General features: G+C 49.0%; 2 protein-coding genes across 11 annotated transcripts in view; one reads left to right on the forward strand and one right to left on the reverse strand.

Moving 5' to 3' along the window:
- The window catches only part of MAP2K4 (mitogen-activated protein kinase kinase 4), a 108008-nt gene extending 96949 nt beyond the window's left edge, over positions 1 to 11059 (forward strand). For all 5 annotated transcript variants that reach the window (XM_030013726.2, XM_030013727.2, XM_030013728.2 and 2 more), the window contains 4 exons: positions 1861 to 1938; positions 2999 to 3147; positions 6638 to 6683; positions 7859 to 11059. In XM_030013726.2, the coding sequence (XP_029869586.1) occupies positions 1861 to 1938; positions 2999 to 3147; positions 6638 to 6683; positions 7859 to 7972 (387 nt within the window). In that variant the 3' untranslated portion in view covers positions 7973 to 11059. The remainder of the gene's footprint in view (positions 1 to 1860; positions 1939 to 2998; positions 3148 to 6637; positions 6684 to 7858) is intronic.
- A 7643-nt stretch (positions 11060 to 18702) lies between these two features.
- MYOCD (myocardin) overlaps positions 18703 to 22402 on the reverse strand; it is a 263251-nt gene continuing 259551 nt past the window's right edge. For 4 of the 6 annotated variants that reach the window (XM_030016296.2, XM_030016294.2, XM_030016297.2 and 1 more), the window contains 2 exons: positions 21976 to 22033; positions 18703 to 21338 (listed from right to left, as the gene is read on the reverse strand). In XM_030016296.2, coding sequence (XP_029872156.1) covers positions 20770 to 21338; positions 21976 to 22033 — 627 coding nt within the window. In that variant the 3' untranslated portion in view covers positions 18703 to 20769. The remainder of the gene's footprint in view (positions 21339 to 21975; positions 22034 to 22402) is intronic. The other 2 variants (XM_041123913.1, XM_041123914.1) reach the window with 2 other exon arrangements.

Below are 22402 nucleotides of genomic sequence, written 5' to 3' on the forward strand. Positions count from 1 at the left end.
CTCTTGCTGTTTTCACATACTTTTCCCACTGTCTCAACTACAAAATTGTGGAGAAATTGTCATTAGATTTCTGTTCCCCATATTTAAAGAAATGAATGCTTATATTGGCTATTAATTCCTTATCAGCTGATTTGGTAGTCTCTTGATATGGTTTACCCAATATGGAAAGACTGAACTCATCCAGTAAAGGCAGGATGCTGGCTTGTGAGCAGTTAGAAGCATGTGTTTACCTGCAGTATAAATGTGATAGGTTTTGACTGAGCTAAAAGATGATCATGTGAAGGGCTGATGGTATGTTTAATAGAGTTGAATTTTAGTAATTTTATTATTTTGCATGCCAGAATTATTGAAACATCCATCCAAGTTGTGAGAGGAATAACTAATACATGAGTTTAAGATGAATGGAAACCATAACCAAAGGATAAGCAAGCAAAGTGAAGGACAGACCTAGGAGGGTGGAAAAAAGGCAGTGTGTTCAGGGTACGGCCTTTGAAGCCAGTCTGTTTCAAAGCAGATACTGTAACTGGAAGTAAGGATGATAAAACGCATCAGTGGCACTGGGAAGGCAATATACCATGTACTGAGGAGTAGTGGACACAAGAAGGTTGTAGAAGAAGCCACATGTAGAACCACTGAAGCTTGGTGGAAACTTCTCCCTTTTCTGTATGGGTATGCATGGGTGATGGCCTGGGCAAGTTTCCTTGTTGGAGAAGATCCTGGTGACTAAGGGAATGGGAGAGGTCTGGAAGCAGTCACAGCTGGGGCAGCCATGTGTAAGTGGTGGGCTGCAAAGAGGAGAGCTGGCAGCATGGCAGAGCAACCAGAAATGCCATGAGGGTTTGGGGGCTGGGAGGTATTGTGGGAACGTGGTAGTCTTGTACTGTGGTCCACTGGAGGGTTGAGGTTGCATTAAGGGACTTCATTCACTGCATGGCACTCATCAGCTGGCATCTGCCATGAAATTGTATAAAAATGTAGCTTACAAAGCCACGAGGGCTTTCATAGTATTTCCTGTACCTGATAATTTAGTATTTTATTGCAATTCAGGTCTCTTTATCATTGTTGTAGTCAAACCTGAATGAGACCCTGTTTCTTTTGACATTTTAATTATTACATTTTTAACAAAAGAAGGCAGAATTAACCTTTTCTCAGAAATATGACATGCAAAGCATAAAACTGTTTTGTACTGGTTCTCCTCTCTGGATAACTTGCTCTTAGGTGCAAATCACCCATGTCTGGGTCAGTATTGTTTTCTATGGAAAACTTTTTGAGTGTCTGAAGACCTTGTAACATCATAGTTGCCTTCAAGGGATGCCCAAAACCTTGTAAAGAAGAGCTGTTCTTAAAATGTATTGTTTTTAATACCTCCTGAGGTTTAGTGACCAGCAGACAGTTGGGAAGAAGAGTTCTGATAGATGCTGCTAACCTCAGTTCCCTCAGCTGGTGGGTGAGAAGACATTTATTCCAGTTCTTATGATTCCCTAGGGACAACTTCGCTGTAAAAACAGATAAAGCAAGACTTTGTGTTAAAGAGATCCCAAAGTTAAGCAAAACTAAATAAATAGACAGTAACAATTATTCAAGCTGCTTTTACAAAAGGAAAAAAAAAAAAGATTGGACTGTGCTGAATTGCCATTTCAGATCACCTTTTACACTATACCTCCATAAAAGCAGTGTTTGATTCCTTAACATCTTTCTCTGCTGGGGTTGAATGTCTGCTGCCCTAGCAACAGGTTTGCCTCTAGGGCTGTGCCAGGCTCTGCCAGGTGGGATGAACTTGGAGTTTTTTCTAAGTTTGCAGGTGCTTCTCATTCCTTCCTGCATGGCACAGTGTTTGACTGGTCCTTCTTCCTGTTTCAGCCTGAAAGGATAGATCCCAGCGCATCCAGGCAAGGCTATGATGTCCGCTCAGATGTCTGGAGCTTGGGAATTACATTGGTAAGTGAGTGGGTTTTAAACCCTCTGCTGCGCTGTACTTTCCTGGTGAGTAGCCTTGGTGCGCTTTGCAGTGTGATGGAGTAGGTTGGTGTCAAACACGTGCTTGAAACAAAGCCCAGCTCTGCTGCTGTGAAGCATTTGCATGTTGTGATTGCAGTGGGCACCTCCTGGCTCAGAAACAATATAAATCCCTTCAAGGCAGATGGCTCTCCTGAGCCCCTGAGGATACATTTAGCGGCAGCTATGTTTTGCAGAGAAAGAGATGTGAGCAGGGAAGAGGTGTTGGATCATAAATGAATTTTGTCTTCAAAATCTCAGATGAGAAGCATTGGTGGATGCGGTGGTGCAGAACAGAGCATCCAGCCTGTGTAAATAAGCCTCTCGCAGCCCTGGCATCTGGTGTACTTCAGCTGTGCAGAAGACTTCAGTTAATCCTGGATCCCGGTTGCTGATTCCTCTCTGGCTTAACCACAGCACTTCTGGATGCACACAATGATAAATTGAAAAGATCTTCCCTTCTCGAGGTGGTGAAATAGAAGAAAAAGCAGAAGCAATAAATATGAACCAATAGCTTCTGTCTTCCCCACTGATGTTTTAAAATGCTTATTTTCATTGTCCTGCAAGGAGCAGGGAGTTGGACTCCATGATCTTTATGGGTCCCTTCCAACTTGAGATACTCTATGATTGTGTGATTCTCATTATCCATTTTCTCCAGTGGTTGTTAGGATGTTTGGGAAGGGCCTGGAGGATTTTACTCTCCTACTTTTGAACAGTAAGAACATTGGTTCATTTTGTAGTCAGTAAAGGAGAAGACATTGTCAACATGAAAGCATGGGATAGCCAAGTTAAATCTGGAGGTGCTGCTAACGTAGGCAGCAAAACTTACTATTGGGTAAAACTTTCCCTCCTCGTCTCTCAGCTGAGCTTTGTATAGGGAATGGGATGAAGAATCTCATCTTAGTCTTCCTTTTGGGGGCTTCAGGGTCCTTGCAGACATTTTCCTACCTTGATTGGACTTACCTTGTGTAACCTCCCTGGTGCTGTTGCTGTCTCTCTGCAGTATGAGCTGGCCACAGGGCGATTCCCCTACCCCAAGTGGAACAGTGTGTTTGACCAGTTGACACAAGTAGTAAAAGGAGACCCACCGCAGCTGAGTAACTCAGAGGAAAGGGAGTTCTCCCCAAGTTTCATCAACTTCGTCAACTTGTGGTAAGTGTTTCCTGCTGAAAGCACTTGGAGTTGGCTTGTTTTGTCATTGCTAGGTATTTGGCAAGGGTTGCATGCCAAGCACTTCCTAGCTTAGTTTCACATTTCTGCGCCAATGTGAGGGTGAGGACCTTTCACATTTCACTGGTTTGGAGGTGATGGGAGACTTGTCTGGGTGGGGGCTGAAGGACAGACCTTTGGAAACTGCTCTTCGAGGAAGGGATGAGGAGAAAACCTCTGAGATGAGAGTCTGTGGTCAGGAGAGGCATGATAAGACCCGTGGCAGGAGGTTTGCATGACCAGGTAAGGGCCTGGCATGTGCATCCTGTTCCTTGGTGTGACACAGCCTTGGAACAGACCTGCTGTTTGCCCTTTCTTCTGCAGGCAGAAGCCTGAGACACCTGGCAGTATTGTCTCGTTGTTGGGCAGAGGATCTGTATTGGTCCTGCCTTTTGCCTGGCAAGGCCAGGAGCCTCCCCACCCAGTTCTGCTCAGCACAGTGACTGTCAGGACCGGTAGCGGGTGGCTTGCTTGGTTGTTGGCTTCATGTCTTGTGCCAATCATATGTCAAGATCAAGACTACAGATGGTTTTCTGTAGGGCAGGGCCTCCGCAGCGCGGTCAGTGTTGGATGGAGCATGTGCAGTGTCTGCGCAGGAGGGGCTTGGGGCAGTCCATCTGCCTGCTACGTGTGTGTGGTCCTGCTTAGGTTAAGGGCTGATTGTGAATTTTCTGATGAAGTATTTTTCTCTCAAGATGTGAAAATTGTTTAACATAATTTCGTTAACCTAATACTGAAGCACACAGGAGATGCATCAGTGTGACCTGCGTTTGTCTTCCGGGACCTTCTGCCCTGGGCAGACCCAGGTGATGGACATCCCCAGCATAGGGGTGTCCATCTCAAAGCTCTGTGACACAGGAAGACTTGGCTCTAGACAATTTTAACTTTCAAGAGGTTTTGTTTCAGGGTTTTGCATCCGCTGGAGATGTTTTTGGGGTTTGGATTTTACTCTCTTTCAGAATTCTGAATTTTTATGGAGGCCAGGTTTCACTTTCCAGCTGGCTGAAAGGAAAGCCTGGTTATTGTCTTTGGGCTGCAGAAAACAGAGCATCAAAACAGTTTGCTGCTCAAAAGAAGTTCCCATTTTTCAATCAAAAATGGTGTAGTATTTGGTTAGAAAGTCAGAGTTGCTTTCCCTGTGTACAGTACAAGCAATAGTTTGTTTCCCACATAATTCTCTGCAGAGATGCCATGTCATTACAGAGTTTGCAAAGCCAGGAGCTTGCTCTCCTGCCCTGTATGCACTGGTGAGTTTGGCTCCAGATCACCCAACAGAGGAGCCTGCGTGGCATCTCTGCTAAACAGCAGCATCTTTGGCCCATGGCTCTGATTGGGTCAATTCATATTTCCAGCCCATTTAATGCTCCCAGGGCCTGCTGCTCTGGAAGAGCCACAATGCATGGAGCACGAGGCAGTTTTCAGTCTAATTCTGGTTTTTCTTTTACCTGGTTTTGTAAATAATCTGACTTCTGCCTGGAATATTTATGATGTCTTCATAGCAACACTGTAGTAAATATTTCTCTTAATAACTGTTAATTGAGTGCAAACAGTAATCTTTGGTGTTAGTAAGCAGGCAGGTGAGTCTCCAAAAGGCTGTGCTTTTAGGTGATAGCATAAATCCCCTGGGCATTACCCTACAAATGCGAATCTAATAAACTTCTATTTTTGTGCATTCAAGAGTCAGGAAAAATGTTGAAAGAGAGTCCTGCAGTGTTGCTGCCTGCTCACTGTGATAGATCAGTGAGGAAAGCATATTTTTGATAATGTTAAAGTATTTCTGGGATTTTTTTTTTTTCTTTTTTTTTTTGCAATTTGCTTTGAATCCCAACAGTGCTGTGAATGCCTGGGTGGAACATTTTTCCCCTTCAGCCCACTTCCCTGTGTTAGATGCATATCTGAAGTCACACTCCTCCTGGAATTGCTTACAGCAATTCAGCTTTCTGCTCCAGAGTTTGCAGAGTATCCAAGCTTTGTGTCTGGCTTTTGGGAGCCTCGTGCTGGCAGCTGCAGAGCTAGCCATGCTCGCAGGCAGAACCGTGAGCTCATGAGGTCCAGTGTGCCTGGGGAGGAGATTGGATGTTCCAGCGAAGGAGCTGTATGGCACCTGGTGCTGCAAATGGCCACTCCAGACATGCAGCTTTCGAGCTGGAAAAGAAATGAAAGATTTCTAGGACTGCTTTATGAAAGCATGCATGGACGTTTCAGACCAAACTCGGTCTGTGAGCTGAAGTTCTGACTAGTTGCCTTAAAGGCGTTGCGAGGAGCATGTTTGAACCCCTGAGGTCAGAAAATGAATTCCTGTTGGGTAGCAAAAGCCTGAAGCGAGGATGTTTGTGCAGCAGCCATGGGATTTCCTGCCCTCTCTGCCCCTGTGCAGCTCTGCAGGCAGGTCACAGGACAGAGCAGCGCTGGGCATGCAGTGTTCATTACCCTCTGCTTCTCCGAATAATTTGAGGCCACACTGTAGTAGTGCTGGAGCTTGAGAAAGGTCCAGCCAGAACCTGTGGGGATGGAAATACGGCTGTTGGGAATTAGACTTAATTCCCCTCGTTTGGGAAAGATGCTACAGTTGCCCTTCCTCTTCCCAGTGGTGCAGCTCTGGCTCCCAGGGCAGGGGCTGCCGGTGCCACCCATCACCGAGCCCCGTCCTGCAGCCCCTCTGCCTCTGGTCCTCATCGCCTCTGCTGTCCTTGCTATGTCCCCCTGCTGCAGGGCCTTTGGTGGCCTTCACTGCCAGCTGCTGTCCCTTGGCGGGTGGTCGAGGTGCCAGAGGACCCTGCAGGAGGGGACACTTTCCAGCTGGCTCCCCTGTCCCTCACCTGCCTGCGGGCAGCCATGTCACCTCTCCTGTCCCTTCCCAGCGCCTGTGGCCTGCTCGGTGCTGGATGTGCCACCCATGCCGGGGATGAGCCGGGAGGGCTTGGGAGCCTGGACCTGGCCCGGCAGAGCAGTTTGGCTGTCTGCTGCAGCCTTGGCCCCTGCCCGTGCATGCCGAGATGATGGTGTGGTGCCTGTGTTCCCTGTCTGTGCTCTGGCAGGCAGCACTGGCTCTCCTCTGCCTTTGAGCCCTGCTGCCCGATGGAGGAAGAACAGGCCAGTCACTGCTGCCCAAAACTTGTGGTTATGCTACAGTCAAACCCGTTTCCGTATGGAGGCAGCGGCGGTTGTGGTAACATTCTGCTTGCAGCTCCCCTGGGCTCTGTCCCCAGCAGGATTTGTTGGTGGCCACACCTGCTTTTCACCCATGTGGGGAGGGAGAGAGGGAGTCCCTGTGGCCACTCACAGCTCAAGGATGGCTTTTCCAGAAAACGAAAAGCAGTGAGTCCCACCATGACAGCAGTGGATTCAACATCGTGTCCTGTAAAAATTCGCATTTGATGTCTGTCACAATTTCCCCAATCCCACTTTCTAATTCTCTTTCTGCTTTCTTTAGCCTTACAAAGGACGAGTCCAAAAGGCCAAAGTATAAAGAGCTTCTGGTGAGTGCAAAGTGTGGCTGTTCATGCTAGCTGTCACGGCTCTGCTGGTCACACAGCAGGGCTGCGTCACATGTCTGAGGTCACTCTTTGTCTTCTTGGGCCATCAAGGCAGAATGTTCAGCTCCACAGCCTGAGGAAGAGCACCACCTCCATGCCACTGTCTCTGGCCTGTGGTCATGGCAGTGGCTGAGATCATTAGTGTCTGTACATAAACACAGGAGATCAGCATGGGGGAAATGCCCCACTGCAGCAGATCAGTGATCCCTGAAGTCGACAGGCTCGAGCAGAAGCATGCTGGGTGTGCCATGTAAATGCTGCCTTTGCTTGAGGTCCTGGTACTGTGCAGCAGCCCTTTCGAACTGCTGGCCAGCACTGTCACATGTAAATGCCTCCGACGCACAGGTCACACAATGAGGTTGGGAGTGCTCAGGCAAAAGTGAGACCTGAAAGAGCACGGCTCTGGAGTAAGACAGCAGCAGAGCCTGCCTGTGGTGGGGGCTCCTAAAGGAGGGAATGCAGCAATGCTTTTGGGTTGGATGAGTCACATGGCAACCATGCACCTTCAAGGAGCTCTGGGCATCTGGAAGCCACCTCTTCAGGGGATGTGTGAAACCATGCCCTGGGTCCCTGATGGTGGTCATGTGATACAAAAGGAGTTTGCCTGGTGTCCTGGCCCAGAGAGTCACCATGTCATTACTTCCCAGCTGCTCAGAGTCGGGTCCGGCCAGTATGGCCTCCTGGGCAGAGCAGAGGGTCAGCATTCAGGAGAACTGGGTTTGGGTCCTGATCTCCTGTTTGACCCCCGCAAGCCGCGTCTCCCTGTCACTCCTGTCTCCCCACTGCTGATGAGGCTGATGATGAAACCTCTCTTGAAAGTATTTCAGTACATGTCCACGATACAAAGGAGCCAGGTGCTGCTAATACCGCACCCTTGCTGCCTCCTGCCCAGCAGTTCCTGACACTCCTGTAGTCCTGTCCCACCTCCATGCTGCACATTTAAGATACAGATTCCCTGTATGGCAAGCCATGGACCAGGCTATGTCCTGTTGTCCTACAGCCACCACCAAGCCCTGTGTTCTTGCATCAGGCAAATCCATATGCTGAGCTTTTATCTGGGGTAGCCAGCATGTGTCAGAAGAGCGAATGTAACCTTGGTTTTTTTTATCTGATTCCAGAAACATCCCTTCATCCTGATGTATGAGGAACGCACAGTGGATGTTGCATGCTATGTTTGTAAAATCCTGGATCAAATGCCAGCAACTCCCAGCTCTCCAATGTACGTCGATTGATATTGCTGCTACATCAAACTCTAGAAAAAGGGCTGAGAGAAAACAAGCTGTAAAGAATTTTCATCACATATTGCAGTGTTTTTAATGCTCGCCCAGACACCATGTGCAATAATATTGGTGTTATTTCCATCCTGTCTGTATACTGTTGTCACATATAAAGTGCATCCCTGTAATATCTGATCACACAGTGTTAGTGTTGGTCAAAGAGAGACCTCATCTTGCTCTTTTGTGGACATATTCATGAAATGTGGAAATAAGTACATTTATTTGTTGACCGTGATTGGATAGCACCTAAAATTCATTTCTGACTCAAAACTTGGAGACTTCTCAGCAGCTACTGGAAAGATTTTTCTCTCAAACTCTTCCAATTGTTGTTTCAAGTAATAATAAAAAGCAAACAAACAAAAGTTAGGCGTTGTCTGTCTGAACATTAAGAGACTTTGCCTGGAGGGAGAAGAACTTGCTTAACCAACGAGATGCTTTTGCCTTCTGGAGCTAGAAAGGCAAAGGAGAATTTTATTCTTCACAAAGTGCAATAGATTTACTGCTATGAAATTCTGTTGCTTTACAGTCGCAGTGTACTTTCTGGGGACAGTGTGCTCAGCTGAACTTCCTGTTAAAGAGAGATCATGTTAAATATAGTGAATATGTCTTTACCAAAAATATGTTGCGTTGAAAGAGGCTAACATTAAACTATTCAGAGATGGGACATAATGTATTCTTTCTCCTTTTACCAAGCCAGCCACTCTTCACTCTTAACTAGGTGTCCTGTAAATTGTTACCTGGTAAGATAAGACCTTTGACCTGAAGAATTATTAAACTACTCGATTGAATTTAACCTGCTTGTGACCTGATTTATAGCTGCACAGTGCTCACCACCAGCTGGCTTTTCTTTGTCTTCGACAAGTGCTGTTCACAAAGTCTGCAGCTGTTTTAATGAGCCGCAAAAGAATGTCTGTGATTTCTAGCCAATATTTCTCATGTTCTTCACTGTCCCCAGCCCTGATGCTAGCGGCTTTTCACTGACCCTGAGACCAGGCCAGCAGCACTGCCACCTCCCAGCCCAGTGCCCTCACAAGACCAAACCTCAGCGCTTCCTTCTCGCCACTGCAAGCAGGATGGTGGTCATGTCCCCCTGTTGCAATGGGGCTCTGTGCCTGCCCCGCTGCTGCAAGTCACGCTCTGCTTAGCTTGCTGGAGACTTTGTTCACCACCTTCTGGGCATATTTAACCTCTTGTGACCCTCCACAGCTCTTGTTGCTGCACCGTAGAGCGAACCTCACTTAGATTGTTTGGTGCAGATAGAGATGAGGTGGAGATGAGGGAGTGTTTAATGCCTTGTGGGCTTTTAGCTGACCCAGCAACACCAGGCAAGCTATAATCTTCTGGCCCATTGCTGAGCAAAAAAGCACATAACTTGTTTTTTTTTAAAATCGACATATTTTTCAAAGATTAATTTTTCCCGAAAACTTTTTTTTTCCAAAACTTTGCAGTTTTCAGGTATTTAGTAGCATACTGGGGATAAAATGGAGGCTGCAGCATCTCTGACTTCCATTTTTAGTTGTCTAGTTTAGGCATTTGGTAGGACTTCATCAACGTTAGAGCAACCTACTGTCAAAGCTCTGTGGCAAAACTGGACCCAGGACACAGAGGGCTAGAGACGCAGTGGGAGTGAAAACACAGCGGTACTGGCAGGATTCCCAAGGAAGGGCTTTCCATGTCACATCAATGCTACCAAGCGCAAACTGGACTGATGCAGGAGCACTGGAGACCAGCACATCCCTGCCCCAGTTGCTCGGTTGGGAAAGGAGGGAGCCGAGGCCGTGCTCATGTGGACGGCTGGTGTTTCTGTGGCCGCAGAGGTGACACCCTTGCCTAAGGCTTGCAGCACTGCGTATCTCCCACTGGGCTGCCAGAGCTGGTCCCTCTGGCACCAAGGCTGACACGGATGTGATCCCTTGGGGCACAGTGTGCCTGGCTGGGCAGGGAGGTGCAGTCCTGCCCTTCCTGGATTACGTTCCTCCAGGGCTGCTCATCAGGCGAGGCAGTCACTAAAGTCTTCCCAAAACGGACAAGGCAGAGCTTTCTGAAGTAACTAGTCATTCCCAACAGCTCTGATAAATCACGTGGAAGGATCAGTTGAACAAGATACACAGCATATCTAAAGCAGTAATTCTCCCCCCAGCCCTGTAGCCTCAGAAAACTTAGCTTTTCTCAGGCTTGGCAAATCCCCGCAGCTGTGATTCATCTCACCAGCCTTCAGCCACCAGTAATGGGACCTTGGGTGTGCTGGGTCTCACAGGGTGCTGGCTGGGGGTCTAGAGAGACACGGATCCAGTAAAGACAGATGCGTGCAGAGGTGCTCTGCCTCTGTCCCCACGTTTCAGACACTGAAGTCTGATTCACATCTGCCCAGGGACAGGGAGTCCAAAAATGTTTCAGAGGGCTAACACTGAGATGGATCCTCCCAAAAATCAGTTTCCCTCCAATGCAAGTGACTGCCTTGCTCTGCTCTTTCGGAATGGCTGGGGTCCGTTCTCTGGTGCTGGCCCTGTCCGGAGCTCGTCTTTAGCAGCACAACCAGTTTGCTTTTGACAGATGGGAAATGGAAACACAAAGCTTTGAGCTGCTAGTGGCAAAATCAGGGTTGAGGTGCTGTGGCATGGTTGGCTGTACAGAAGGACAGGTTTAGTGTATTAAACATAGACTATTATAAACTATTAAGGGTGCACCATTTATTACAATGTATCTTTATTAAAAAAGAAAAAAAAAGGTGTATAGTGTTCAGAAGCTGTGAAAATAGTGTAAGAACTGTACATTGTGAACTCTGGTTATTTTTTTTTTCTTGTACCATAGAAAAATGTATAAAAATTATCAAAAAGCTGATGTGCAGGGATGTTGCCTTATTGTCTGTAAAATGGAGCTCAGGAACATAACTGCTTCAAAGAGCTTCAGAATATTTTATCTGGTATCCTGGTTTGACTTCCTCCTCTATTTAAGATATTATACATGGATCAGAGTGTTTATGTAATAGTTCTATCCTTTTGCCTGCAGGTCAGTTGTAATAAAACTAGGATGCGACTGTGACCTTGTTATTTTCATTTTGTAAGGTCAGACACGAATGGGAAGATTCATTAAAAGCTGTTGAAATACCTGGCTTCCAGGCCTTTCCTCCGGGTGGAGGCAGCTGTGCAGGACAAAAGCAGCCTTCGAAACTGCTATGCTAAATTTAAAAAAAAAAAAAAAAAAAGTGTAGGGAGACCTGGATATATTTTCTTTCTTTGGAAGACTGCTGAGCCCTCTGAGCTATTGGGGTGCCTCTCAGGTGAGCCCTGTTTTCTGCACAGGAAGGTTCTGGTGGCTCAGGACACCTCATCCCTGTGAGGAGGGCAGGTAGCTGTGCCCACACTCTGGGGAAAGGGCAGCTGATGCTCACAGCCTTGCAGGCTTCTTTATTTTTGCAAAAGCAGTCAATGTCTGCAGAGTCCAGATGATCTAAGAGTAAGAAGTCCTGGGTAATTCCTACTGCCAAGCCTCCTGGTGCTGGGATAAGTGTCTCTTCTGCCTGAAAGCCATGGAGGGCTTAGAGACTGTCCAGGCAAGTGGACAGAACTGGACCCCAGCAGCCCCACTGGGAAAGAAGACCGTGTCGGGGGAGAGGGGCTGGCCATGAATGCCTGTATTGCTCAAACGGGTTTGATGGGATCCCCCCAGGAGTGCCCAACTCAGTGAGGGGAGAGACAGAGCATACTGGCAGGGATTATTGGTCATACCACAGCTCAGGACCAGAAGTGCTTACAAGCGAGTGGAGTAACCTGATGTCGGCTCTTGCAGTGTCACTTCACTTGGAGGGTGACACTTTTGTCAAGGGAAGGGAAGGCAAATAATGGTGCTGAAGAAAGTCTTGTTGCGTAGAGATACATAGTGTGAAAGGTTAGTGGCAGCTGAAGTCTGTCAGTTTGCATAAATTCGGTGTTTACACCACACCAACCCTTTTTCTGGAAGGTTCTTGTTGCCAGCACAATGCTTTGGACATTTTTGTACCACCTGCTGTCCTCACTCTTCAGCCAGAAGCCAAGATCCCTGATTTGGTGGTCTCACGGTAGAAGACAAAAATCTGACCACACACCAGCGAGAGTCCTTCCCTGCTGGGCAGACACTGGAGGACCCAGCTCCTCACCTTGCAGCTCCTTTCTCCATGAATCGGAGCTGCTCTGGGATTCTGTACCTTTTGCACTGCAACCTGCCGTTGCATCCTGAGATTTGTTCTCGAGGAAGCTGTCACAGCTGAAAGCAGCTGGTGGCTGTATGCAAGTCCACCTGCACATCCCTGCACTGGGTATTCCCATGCTCTGAAGGAGGCAGAGGATTCCTCTTGTCTCTTTTACCCTGTGACTGTGTGGCATGCAGAAGGGACTGTATTTGCAGCCATTTCAGTTCCTCCCAGTTATCCCTTGTTGAACTCATGCTCAGTTTTTCCTTCTGTGGACTCTTTTCCTTGCTTATTTGCACTTTACTGCCTTCACTGAGGACCCCCGTTGTCATTGTGTCACTGCTGAGGGTGGTACAGAAAACCTCCAACCCACATCCCAGATGCTGCTAGTGTCTCAGACAGGACCCACACCCGTGCAGTGCCACTGTTGTGCTCCTTTGAGCCCTTGGACAACTCCAGCATTCCTTGCTTGAGTGATATATGATGGCTTTCTCCAAACCCAGGGCTGGGAGTCCTCCTACGGGCATCATGACCAGGTCCATATGGCTCGACTGTGGCTTCTCCCTCTGTGCCACCACAGGGGCTCTGAGGCTGCCCTGGTTTCGGTACTTGGTGCCAAGGCTGAGGAGCAGATGTTTGAGCCAGCCTCCAGGTAGACTTTGAGCCATTGACCACTCTCTCTGCGCCCAGTGGTCCAGGCTGGCACCTCATACCAATTCCTCACACCATTATGCCCACTTGCATGGCTGAGGCATGATCTTCGCCAAGCATTATGTAGCATCCACAAAAGCATACTGTGCTCTGTTATGATTATTATATGTCTATGGAACTCCAAAGCTGGAAGACCAGCTTTGAGGTTCAGATGAGTTCAAGCACATCCCTGCCTGGACCAAAGCAGTATGAATGCAGATGTGCACCACCACCTATTCCTGTCAGGAGCACTTTGATTTCTGTGGTCTGTATTTCCACTGATCTTCTCCTTGGATTCCCCCGGCCTTCATCCCATCCTCTTGTCCCCTTTGGTGGCCAGGTAAGTATAAATGAAGTGCTCAGACCTGGGTTAATATCACAGGTGCTGCTTAGAAAAAAGTTCCATTTTCACTTTGTGTCCTGTTGCAAATCACAAGTGCGGTCATTGGTTTGAACATGTTAAAGGTCCAGGGAAAGAAGGAGTGGCTGCTCTGATGAATAAGAAAAGAAAGCAGCTCTTGAATTTTTCCATTAATTTTAAAGCTGTGTGAATGCTTGGAGAACAGGATGAAGCGCAAACTCCCTCTTCTGGAGATAACACAGCACCGTTGTTTTATTGGGAATAAAATAGCAGAGCAGGCTGGCTGGCTGAACTGTGGGGTATCTGCCAGACAGTGTGTGACTAAAAGCCATTATCTTTGCATAAATCCCAGATGGAAGAGCTGAGCAGCCCTACTGTCAAGAGAAAGTGTCACCTCCAAACAGCAAATCTCTGCTCAGCTGCACGAGAAGAGCTGGGTGCAGGGATGTTACTCTGCAGGTGTAGCTGTGCTAACAGTCCCAAAAGCACATGCACGCTCAGAAAGTGGGAAGGCTGAAAGGGTTTGGTGTGTATAGAAAGGCCATCTACTCACACTAGAGAAGATGTGCTTGCTTGCAAGGTTGTGTGTATTAAATTCTATGGTATCTGTGTGGATGTCCATGCTTGTGCTTGTGTGGGTGCAGACCTCAGAGCTACACCAAAAACCAACAGACAAGGTGCTTTGTGTGAGCCTAACATCTCTTTGGACACTAGACACCTGCTCTGGCTCATTGGCAGTCGTGTCCCGTTGTCCTGCCCAGAGCAATTCTGCTCTGTCCCTTCTTCTCCCAAATTTGGTCCATGCTCAACATAAGTCAGCCATCTCAGATAGAAAGACAAGAAGAAAATGAGGGGCAGTAAAATTCAGATGCCTCAATTTTTTCTATGCCTCTGGGAAGAAAGTTTACTTTAGTGGCTGACCATGGAGACAGCTCTGTCCCTCAGCCAGAGAGGAATGCAGTTCGCTGGATAGAGATGGAGCCAGCCAATGCTGCGGCCATCCAGATTATGTCCAGTCAGATTATTTTGAGAAGAGGGGGAGATCCTGCCTGACCTTCCAAGGAAAACAGGTTTCTCACCAGATTCATAATGGACTGAGAACCCATCTGCTGCAGCATACCAACAGCTTCATGATGGACTGATTACAAGTGATTTGTCTTGAGAAGCTGTTGTAGGTTTCTGAGAAGATGAGAAGAAAAAGCTTTGTTATAAGGCCCGCCAGACATTTGCAGAACTGGTTCATGAGCAATCGAGTTTGTGACCATCTCTAATCCCACTGACCCAGGAGACATGCTGAAATCTCAGTGTTCCACAGAAACACAACCTCTGAGTGCTGCTCCATGTGATCAAGCACACCCTGGCCAGCTGAAGATGCTTTAAGAGAAAAAATACCAAAACATGGAGAAAACAGTGATGGGTGCATGGTGGGAAGTTGTAACTCAATCTTCTGCGTACTGCAGACCACGGCCATTCTCCTGGTTCCCTGCTCCAGAATCCTGTGTTTCTTTCTTTTTCTCCCTCTGCACCTGGGTTTAGCTGGAAAAGCAAGAGGGAAGCAAATAAGGAAGGAGGACAGAAAGATTAAGATCCTGGGATTCCGCATCACAGTGATTTCCTGAAGACATTGGAATCTGATCCCATTTTCAAGAGGTTGGTGGAAACCATCTTGAAATCCAGCCAATTCCTGCTTCCTCCAGAAAGGTGAGTGCAGCTGAAGACACCTTTTTCATGGGATCACTGCCACATCAATGTGTAATCTGAATGTAGGGGCATTTCCAGCAACGGGTGCCAGATACATGGCTTCGCATGGTGCTGACTGAGGTTGGCACCATGAAGAGCGATTACTTGGATGGGAGAGGTTCAAGTGCCCCTGGAGAACATGTTTTCTTACCAAATGAGCAATGCAGGAGATGATACTTTGTGGCCTCTCCTGAGGTCCCATGCTTTTGTAGCTTTGCAGCCCAGTAAATACGGTGGTGCTGCTGCTTGTATGAGGCCACAGCCTTGTGCTAAGCTAGCAAAAGGGGTCTCAGGACTTGCCAGGCCTTGTCTGAACTAGTCTCAGCCCGCTCAGAGCTTTGCTTTAGCTTGTTTAGCTGTAACACCAATTAGCTAATGACAAGATGATCATTACTTGCTTTGTTTTAGCTCTCCTACAATTGTGTGATGTAACACATTGTTTTGTGTATATTTTTGTAACTAATAGCTAGTAATACCAGGTAGTTCTTCTGTGTATAAATAACTATCTATGCCTCCATAGTATAATGCACTGTGGAGGACTACAGGCACGGGATGACAGCAGGGGCCTGAAGGAACAGGCACAGGATGATGCCAGGGGCCCCAGGGCCATAAACACCTCATCAATGGCCAGTCACTGGCCATCAAAGTAATGTAATTTGGGGGGTAGGGTAAAGCCAGCCTTGAACAAAGAGAACAAAGAACAAGCCTCTGGCATATGTAAATCACACCAACTACAGTAAATTCAGATGTAATCTGGAGTTACATACCAAGGAAGAATGAGCATGTTAGCAGAGGTGTAAAAATTACCCTGGTTTCCTACAGCCGACTGTAGAGTGAGGAGGAAAGCCCCATCAATATCAATATCTTTGCTTCTCCTGGCAAAGACTGAGGATGCTGACACATGCCATGGCACCCCACACCCTCCTTCTCCAGGCTGAAAGCCCCAGAGAGGTAGTGAAGGTGAGCAGAGCCCCCCAAAAAGGTGGTAGGTACAAGGAGGTCTGTGAGCATTGATTTTAACTGTATGTAACAGAAACTATTACTGTCGTTGTAACTGGACTAAAACTATTTTTTTGATTCAATTCTTAAGACGTTAATGAAACTAACAATAAATTCATGACTTTGTATAAAAGCATGTTTCCTTTTGCATGCAACAAAATTTTGAGTGTAAGAAATTGGTAGGAATACAAGGAACTTAGTCCCTAACTTGCATGCAATGAGTCGGTAGAAGCTTGAGGGTGGGAGTGCTGTGATAAAAAAAAAAAAGCATCTCTATGAAGGCCATCTTGTCCTCCTGTGGGTAAGCCAAGATGTGCAGATAGCTCTGGTGATCTCAAAAAAACCTGGCCATGCAGCCATTTCACTACCAATGCTCCAGGGTGAAAAAGTGTCTGGGCTTTAAAACCACGTCAACTATGCTGAAGCCTGCAGAGCCAGAAGAAGTCCTTCTTCTTTGGTGCCCTCCTTTTAGGTGTTGCAGATATGGGAGTGACAGCAGATCAAGGGGGTACAGAGGGTCCATGCATGAGTGAGGAGTGGCCCTGGTCCACCCCCAGTGAGACTGGGTGAAAGGAGGATAGAGGCTCTGGGGGAACTGGCCAGGGATGAGCAAAGGGATCTGGATGGGTGGTGAGTGGCAGTGTGCTCAGAGAGGGGTGAGAGGTGGTCCCGTGCTGGTTAGCAGGTACAAGGGGGCTGTACAGGCTGGTGCGGGAGGGCAGTGGGGGGCTCTGCGTGGGTGACGAGGTGCCAGGACTGCCTGTGCGCAGGAGGAGCCCAAGGGGCCCCTGGCCAGCGGGCAGCTGGTGAGGGCTGGGCTTGGAGCTGCTGTGGGTGTGGAGGTGGCATTGGGGTGCAGTGGGGGGTGCTCGTGTGGGTGTCACAGGGATGGGGTGTTGGTGATGGGATGTTGGATGCTGGTGTGGGTGTCACAGGGTGATGGGGGGTGGTGGAAGGCACAGACAGCCGTGGCGCTGGGCTCTGGGGCTTTCGATCCCCCTCATGCTGCAGGTGTCTGTGATGGGTACATGCAAGTTCCTACCTCTGCAACCTCCTCGTCCCCTCCCGCCCCGGGACAGAGGGTACCCCTGCTGAGCCTAGAAGGGCTGAGAAACAGGTGTTACCCCATGTCACTGGGGAGGGAAACTGTACCTAAAACATGGTCTGTCTTGATCTGGGAGCTGGTGGAAAGATGCTGTTGATGTCTCAGTGCCTCTTGTGGAGGAAACACTGAATGGTGCACTGAGCCAGGCATCTCACATTTAAAAAACTTGCCAAAGGCATGAAAAATGTTAATTTGACTCTTGGAACACTTTTTGGCTTTTTATTTATTATATTTTTTTTTTTATTTTTTAGGCAGGAAGGCCCAGGGACAATGGCACATCGCTGGAATCCTCCAGTTTGGTGTCAACAGGAGGGAAAACCCCAGGACCCTAAATCCCTTGGGACAGCCTGTGTGGGAAAATCACCCACACATCAAAGGCTGAGTGTAGAGTACCCCAAGGCAATGGGAGGGGAGAGCATGTCCTGTCCTGCCAGCACAGCCAGTGCTTTCTCAAGAGGCTGCTCTGGTAGGGCTGGAGAACCGATGGCTGGGGCAGAGCTGAGCTGAGCTCTTCTCCAGGCAGCAAAGGATCTCTGCTGCAGGTATCCTTCAGGGCTTGGAAGGAGAACTTAGGAGACCCTGCGATCCCTCCCTCTGCCCCACAGCAGGACCTTGGTCTGGACTCAGCCTCCCTAGATGCTCTGCTCCAAATCTTGGCACCTGACAAGCATCTTTCCTGCACTTTAAATCTGTGACTCCCTGTACCATGCGACCTGCTCTTTACCTTTTACAATGGGACACTGGCAGCACGTCCTCCCAGCTCCTCTTCTGCATGTTGAACAACACAGGCAGGTTTTCCTCAATGGGCAGGTGGGACAGGTGAGTGCTCCAGTCCACCAGTATTCCTGAAACAATCGTAGACTGAGGCTTGTCTTCTCATTCTCTAACCATAACTTGGCTCAGTCCAGGCATTTTATCACTGCACGCTTAGTTGCAGGGTGTAGAGATTAAAAGATGTTCATAGGAACTAGTCATTTTTTCACCTATATCTTTTCAGATTCACTTCTGCAGTGTCTCATGATCATTTCACTTTTTAAGCCCATCTGTGGACACACAGGCAGTCCCTCCCTGCAGACAGGTAGGTGAATGTCCTGGGAACCCTTTTTTAACCAAAGGAAGGATGCAATGAATCTGGAAACTGGCACTAATGGGTACCGGGGACAAGAAGCCAGGGTATCCCCGGGGAGAGGTCTCCAGCCTGCTCTGCAACTCACCTGCAGGCAGCGGGAGGTTCAGCTGCAGGGAGAGCTCTGCCCGTGCTCTCAGAGTGCCCTGTGGCCAGCAGCCCACTGCTGCCAGGAGCTTGGCTGCTGGAAAATGCAAAGGGGTTTGAGCAGGGTGCCAACCACTGCCTTTGAAGGGGACACTGACCCGAGGAGTGGGGTTTGCAGGAGAACAAAGTGAAACCTAAACCAACAGAAGAAAAAGCCTTCAGAAACAGGAGACTCCAGCTAGCTTGTTTAGAAGTCTTACAGGAGAAATTGTTGCTGTGAAAGAAATACTTCTGCTCTTGTAAGGACTGTAGCTGTCCCAGGGCACGGATCTGATACCAAATGTTTGCAGCTGGGACAGGTGTGGCTGCCCCAGCCCGTGAAATCAAAGAGCAAACTGCGAGCAGAGTGGCAAGACAAAGGGGTTTTTAATAATGAAGGTGTTGCTGGTAACATAGGTAAGGAAATGTGCTTGCTTACAAGTTTGAAGCTGACAGCATCCCTTTAAATAAGGAAATACATTTGCTGAGAGGAGAAAGTTATCTGGAAGGCCCTGTACAATGATGCAGTGTAGCAGCTAACACTACTCTGTTTCAAGTGCTATTAATATTCTCCATGGACCGGCTTTGAAAAATCTCTCACTTAGAAAAAGGACTTCTTTAAAAAAAACGCAACCTGTGATTGTCTATCCTAGCAGTGCACTGTGACCATTTGTACAATAGAAAAGTGGTGCTTTAAATAGTGACTTGAAAGCTACTGCCACGTGCTTTATACAGCATGCAACAACACCACAAACTGGAGACACAGCAGGGGCTGCAGAGACTCCTCCAACAGCTCCAGCATCCCTGGGAGGAGTGTCCCACTGGAGCCATGGCCAGACTGCCCGCAGGCCCCTCACGTAGGATCTCCTCCCCAGCTGCTGCATCTCCGATGTGCTGTCCTTCCAGTAACACAAATATTAAATATGCTCAGTCTGTAAATAGTTTAACAATCTTTGTCAGCAACAATATTTACTTTGGCAAAACCAGAATTGCAAAGAAGTAGACATGTCCGTCAAACAGTCTGCAGCAAGTTCTTTGGTGGAAGCCAAGAAGTGAAGCAAAGGCTCCTTCTCGCTAGAGCCTGAGGAAGTATATTGCACAGAGACTCATAGGAGAAATGCTGGTGACTTCAAATGGGAGGCATCACTGCAGGAGAGCATCCATCTCTGCCAGCTTCAGGAGAACTAGCTCCTCCAGGCTCAGTGATTCACAGCTGTTCTCCGGATGGCCGTGCTCTGGACCGAGTGAACAGTGATGCTGGAGTAAACTCGGGAAGAAGGGGCTGACTGCTGGGGATCAAGGAGGAATGAGAAGAAGGATGGAGGGATGGATGACAGAGGAGTGGAGGCAACAAAGGCAGATGCTCACACAAAACCACAGCCATGCAAGGGCCCACTCAGCCCTGCCCCACATGCCGGTCGCTGAGTGTCTGTTTCTGGCTTCACCTGCTTCCAGGTCATGCAAGGTGGTGGAGATCCATCCTGACTTCTGGCTGTGCAAAGGACAGCCCCTCCAAAGCCTGGCTGTATTTTCCATACAACTTGCTCCTACCTTGGACCAAAACACATTACACACCTCTTCATCTGTACCATACTAGCTGGGACGCAGCAGCTCCACTGGGATGCCACGTCCCTTTGATACCTGCACCTGCAGCCTGAGCAGCTGCCTCCAATGTCCAGAGCTTTCTGCTCCAAGGTCACAGGCTTCAGCCTGATTCAGTTCAGACTGCAGCTGTGATGGCTCCTGGGCTTTCAGCCCCCTAGGCACCATGAGGACATGATGAGGTGCCACCATGAACATGGTGGTCTCCATCTCTCATCTACCTGGAGCAGAGCTGTGCAGGGACTGAGCAACATAGCTTCAGGGGCAGGAGGCAGAAAGCAAGGCAAGCCTGACTGTATGGAGAAGTGTGCTTGTCGCTCTGGCTGGGCAGAGCCTCCCTGCTCCCACAGCCCCTGGCCTGGTCATGGCCAAGATGAGCCCAGCAGGATTGCCTAAAGGGCTGGACGGGCAGGAGAGTAGAGGAGAGGGCAGTAATGGGCTCTCCTCTCCATGATTTCCCATTGCTGCCCAGGTGAGGTTTCCTCACTACACAGTTTTGTCACGAGCTGCTCCAGTTCTCATGAGAGTGAATGATAAAACTGGGGGAAAAAAAGATAAAAGAAACAAAACTGAAGTTCTTGTCAATCTAAAGAATTGTTGTTAAAGGCACTGTTGTCCTCTGCGGGGACGTGTCGGTGGAGGAAAACCAAAAAGTGCCAGAGCTGTAGTGCTGTCAATTTGCAGTAACTGGAAATTCGAACAAGTTTATATGCTGGGAAAATAACTCCAGTTTCCCCTGGATGTGGCACGTTAGCCCTGTGTGTTCTTTAGCGTGACAGAAACACTGTGCTGGCTGCTGCAGGCTTATCATGTCCTGCCTCCACCACCCTCCCTTTCACCACTGCTGCAGGTGCAGGTCCATGCTGGTGTTTAGATTGAGATCAGTAACATCTAGGAAATCAATGTTGAAGATGCTAGGACCCACAGGGGTGAGCGAGCCAAAGCCAGTGGCAGAGCTGGGGGGGGTTAGGTCCAGCCACTCCATTGTTTCCCACGGAGACTCAGTGAAACTCATTTGTAAACCAGAGCTGTCGGCAGGGGAAGGGGAGAGCTGTGTTTCCATGGGTGAGAGAGGAGTCTGTAAAATCTCCTGGGAGGTGAGCAGTTCATCTGCAGCTTTGCCAGAGAACCCCTCTATCATCCCTTCGAAGTGGGACTCTTCTCCCCCCATCTTCAGCAGCGCAATTTCACTGACTCTCCCCAGGGGGCTGTGGGCATTCAGCAGGACCTCAAGGTGAGCATCGCTGCTGCCTGGACAGTGCTCAAAGGAAAGCTGGGCTGAGGAGACCTGCTCGAATGGGGCAGATGACTTCGGGAGTGAAGCGCTGGAGTTCCCTGTAGACACCGTTATCTGAGGTACTTTCTGGAGGCAGGACCGATCTTCCTTGGCATTGGCTGGCATTTCTGTCAACGAATGAGAAGGGTTTGAGGAACTCTGGCACTGCTGGGCACAGGGGCACCACCACAGCCCCCCAGCTGGGCTCTTGGGCTGCCTACAGAGACCTGCTCTCCACTCAATCCCCTTGGCATTGCTTGCCCACCCTCCCTGTGGGAAATCTCACATGTTCCTGCTTTCTGACCTCGACTCCCCTGGTTTTGGACATGGTCCCTAGGGCACGAGCACTGGCAGCTGTCCCCATGTGGCTGAGCATGGGTTGTGCATGGGAAAGGCAGCACTTTGCATAGGGGAGGGCACTGGCAGGACTGGGAAAGGTGGGGGACACTGGGATCTCTGCGTGGGGAGGGTGCTGGCAGTGCTGTGCACAGGGCTGCTGCCCTGCTGTCCCTTCTTTCTGCGCAGTCTGCATAGGTGATAACGAAGCCCAGACCACCCCACCGGCTCTGCATGTGCAGGAGCAGGCTCCCAGAGGGCCAATATGTTTTTGGATTCAATCTCAGTGTCTGCTGGCACAGGGAAGGCAAATGAAAGCTGTACTCAACTCAGGCAGCTCTGCTGGGGTGCACAGAGTGCACTGAGCCCCACAGACGGATGCTGGCTTGGAGGGGAAGCCCTGGAGGGGAACAGGGAAGCAGTGCGTACCTCCGCTCTCAATCAGCACGTCCAGGAGCTCGTCCATCTGCTGACTTCGTGTCATCTGCTGCAGCAAACGACAAAGAGGAGAGTAGAGGGCGTTAGGAGGAGAGCCCCTCCAGCCATAAGCCAGGTAGGTGGCTCCAGACCCCACAAACGGCTTTCTCCCATGCAGGAGAGATGCCACTCCGACACTGGGCTGGCAGCAGTGTTCAGGTGAGCACTGCAGGGACCTGGGACAAGCATGGTGGATACGGGGAGCATGGCGCCAGGTTCCCCCCACCCTGCCACTGACCCTCTGCTCAGTGGCCACCACAGACTGCCTCTTCCCGGGGCTGTCAGGATACACCAACTCTTTGGACCCAGCACCTTGCACTGGCATGTGCCTCCTTGCACTCCCTGCAGCTCCCTGGGGGCAATGCATCTTCATCCCCCT

This window comes from Aquila chrysaetos, chromosome 5 (assembly GCF_900496995.4).
Source record: "Aquila chrysaetos chrysaetos chromosome 5, bAquChr1.4, whole genome shotgun sequence".
NCBI lineage: Eukaryota > Metazoa > Chordata > Aves > Accipitriformes > Accipitridae > Aquila > Aquila chrysaetos.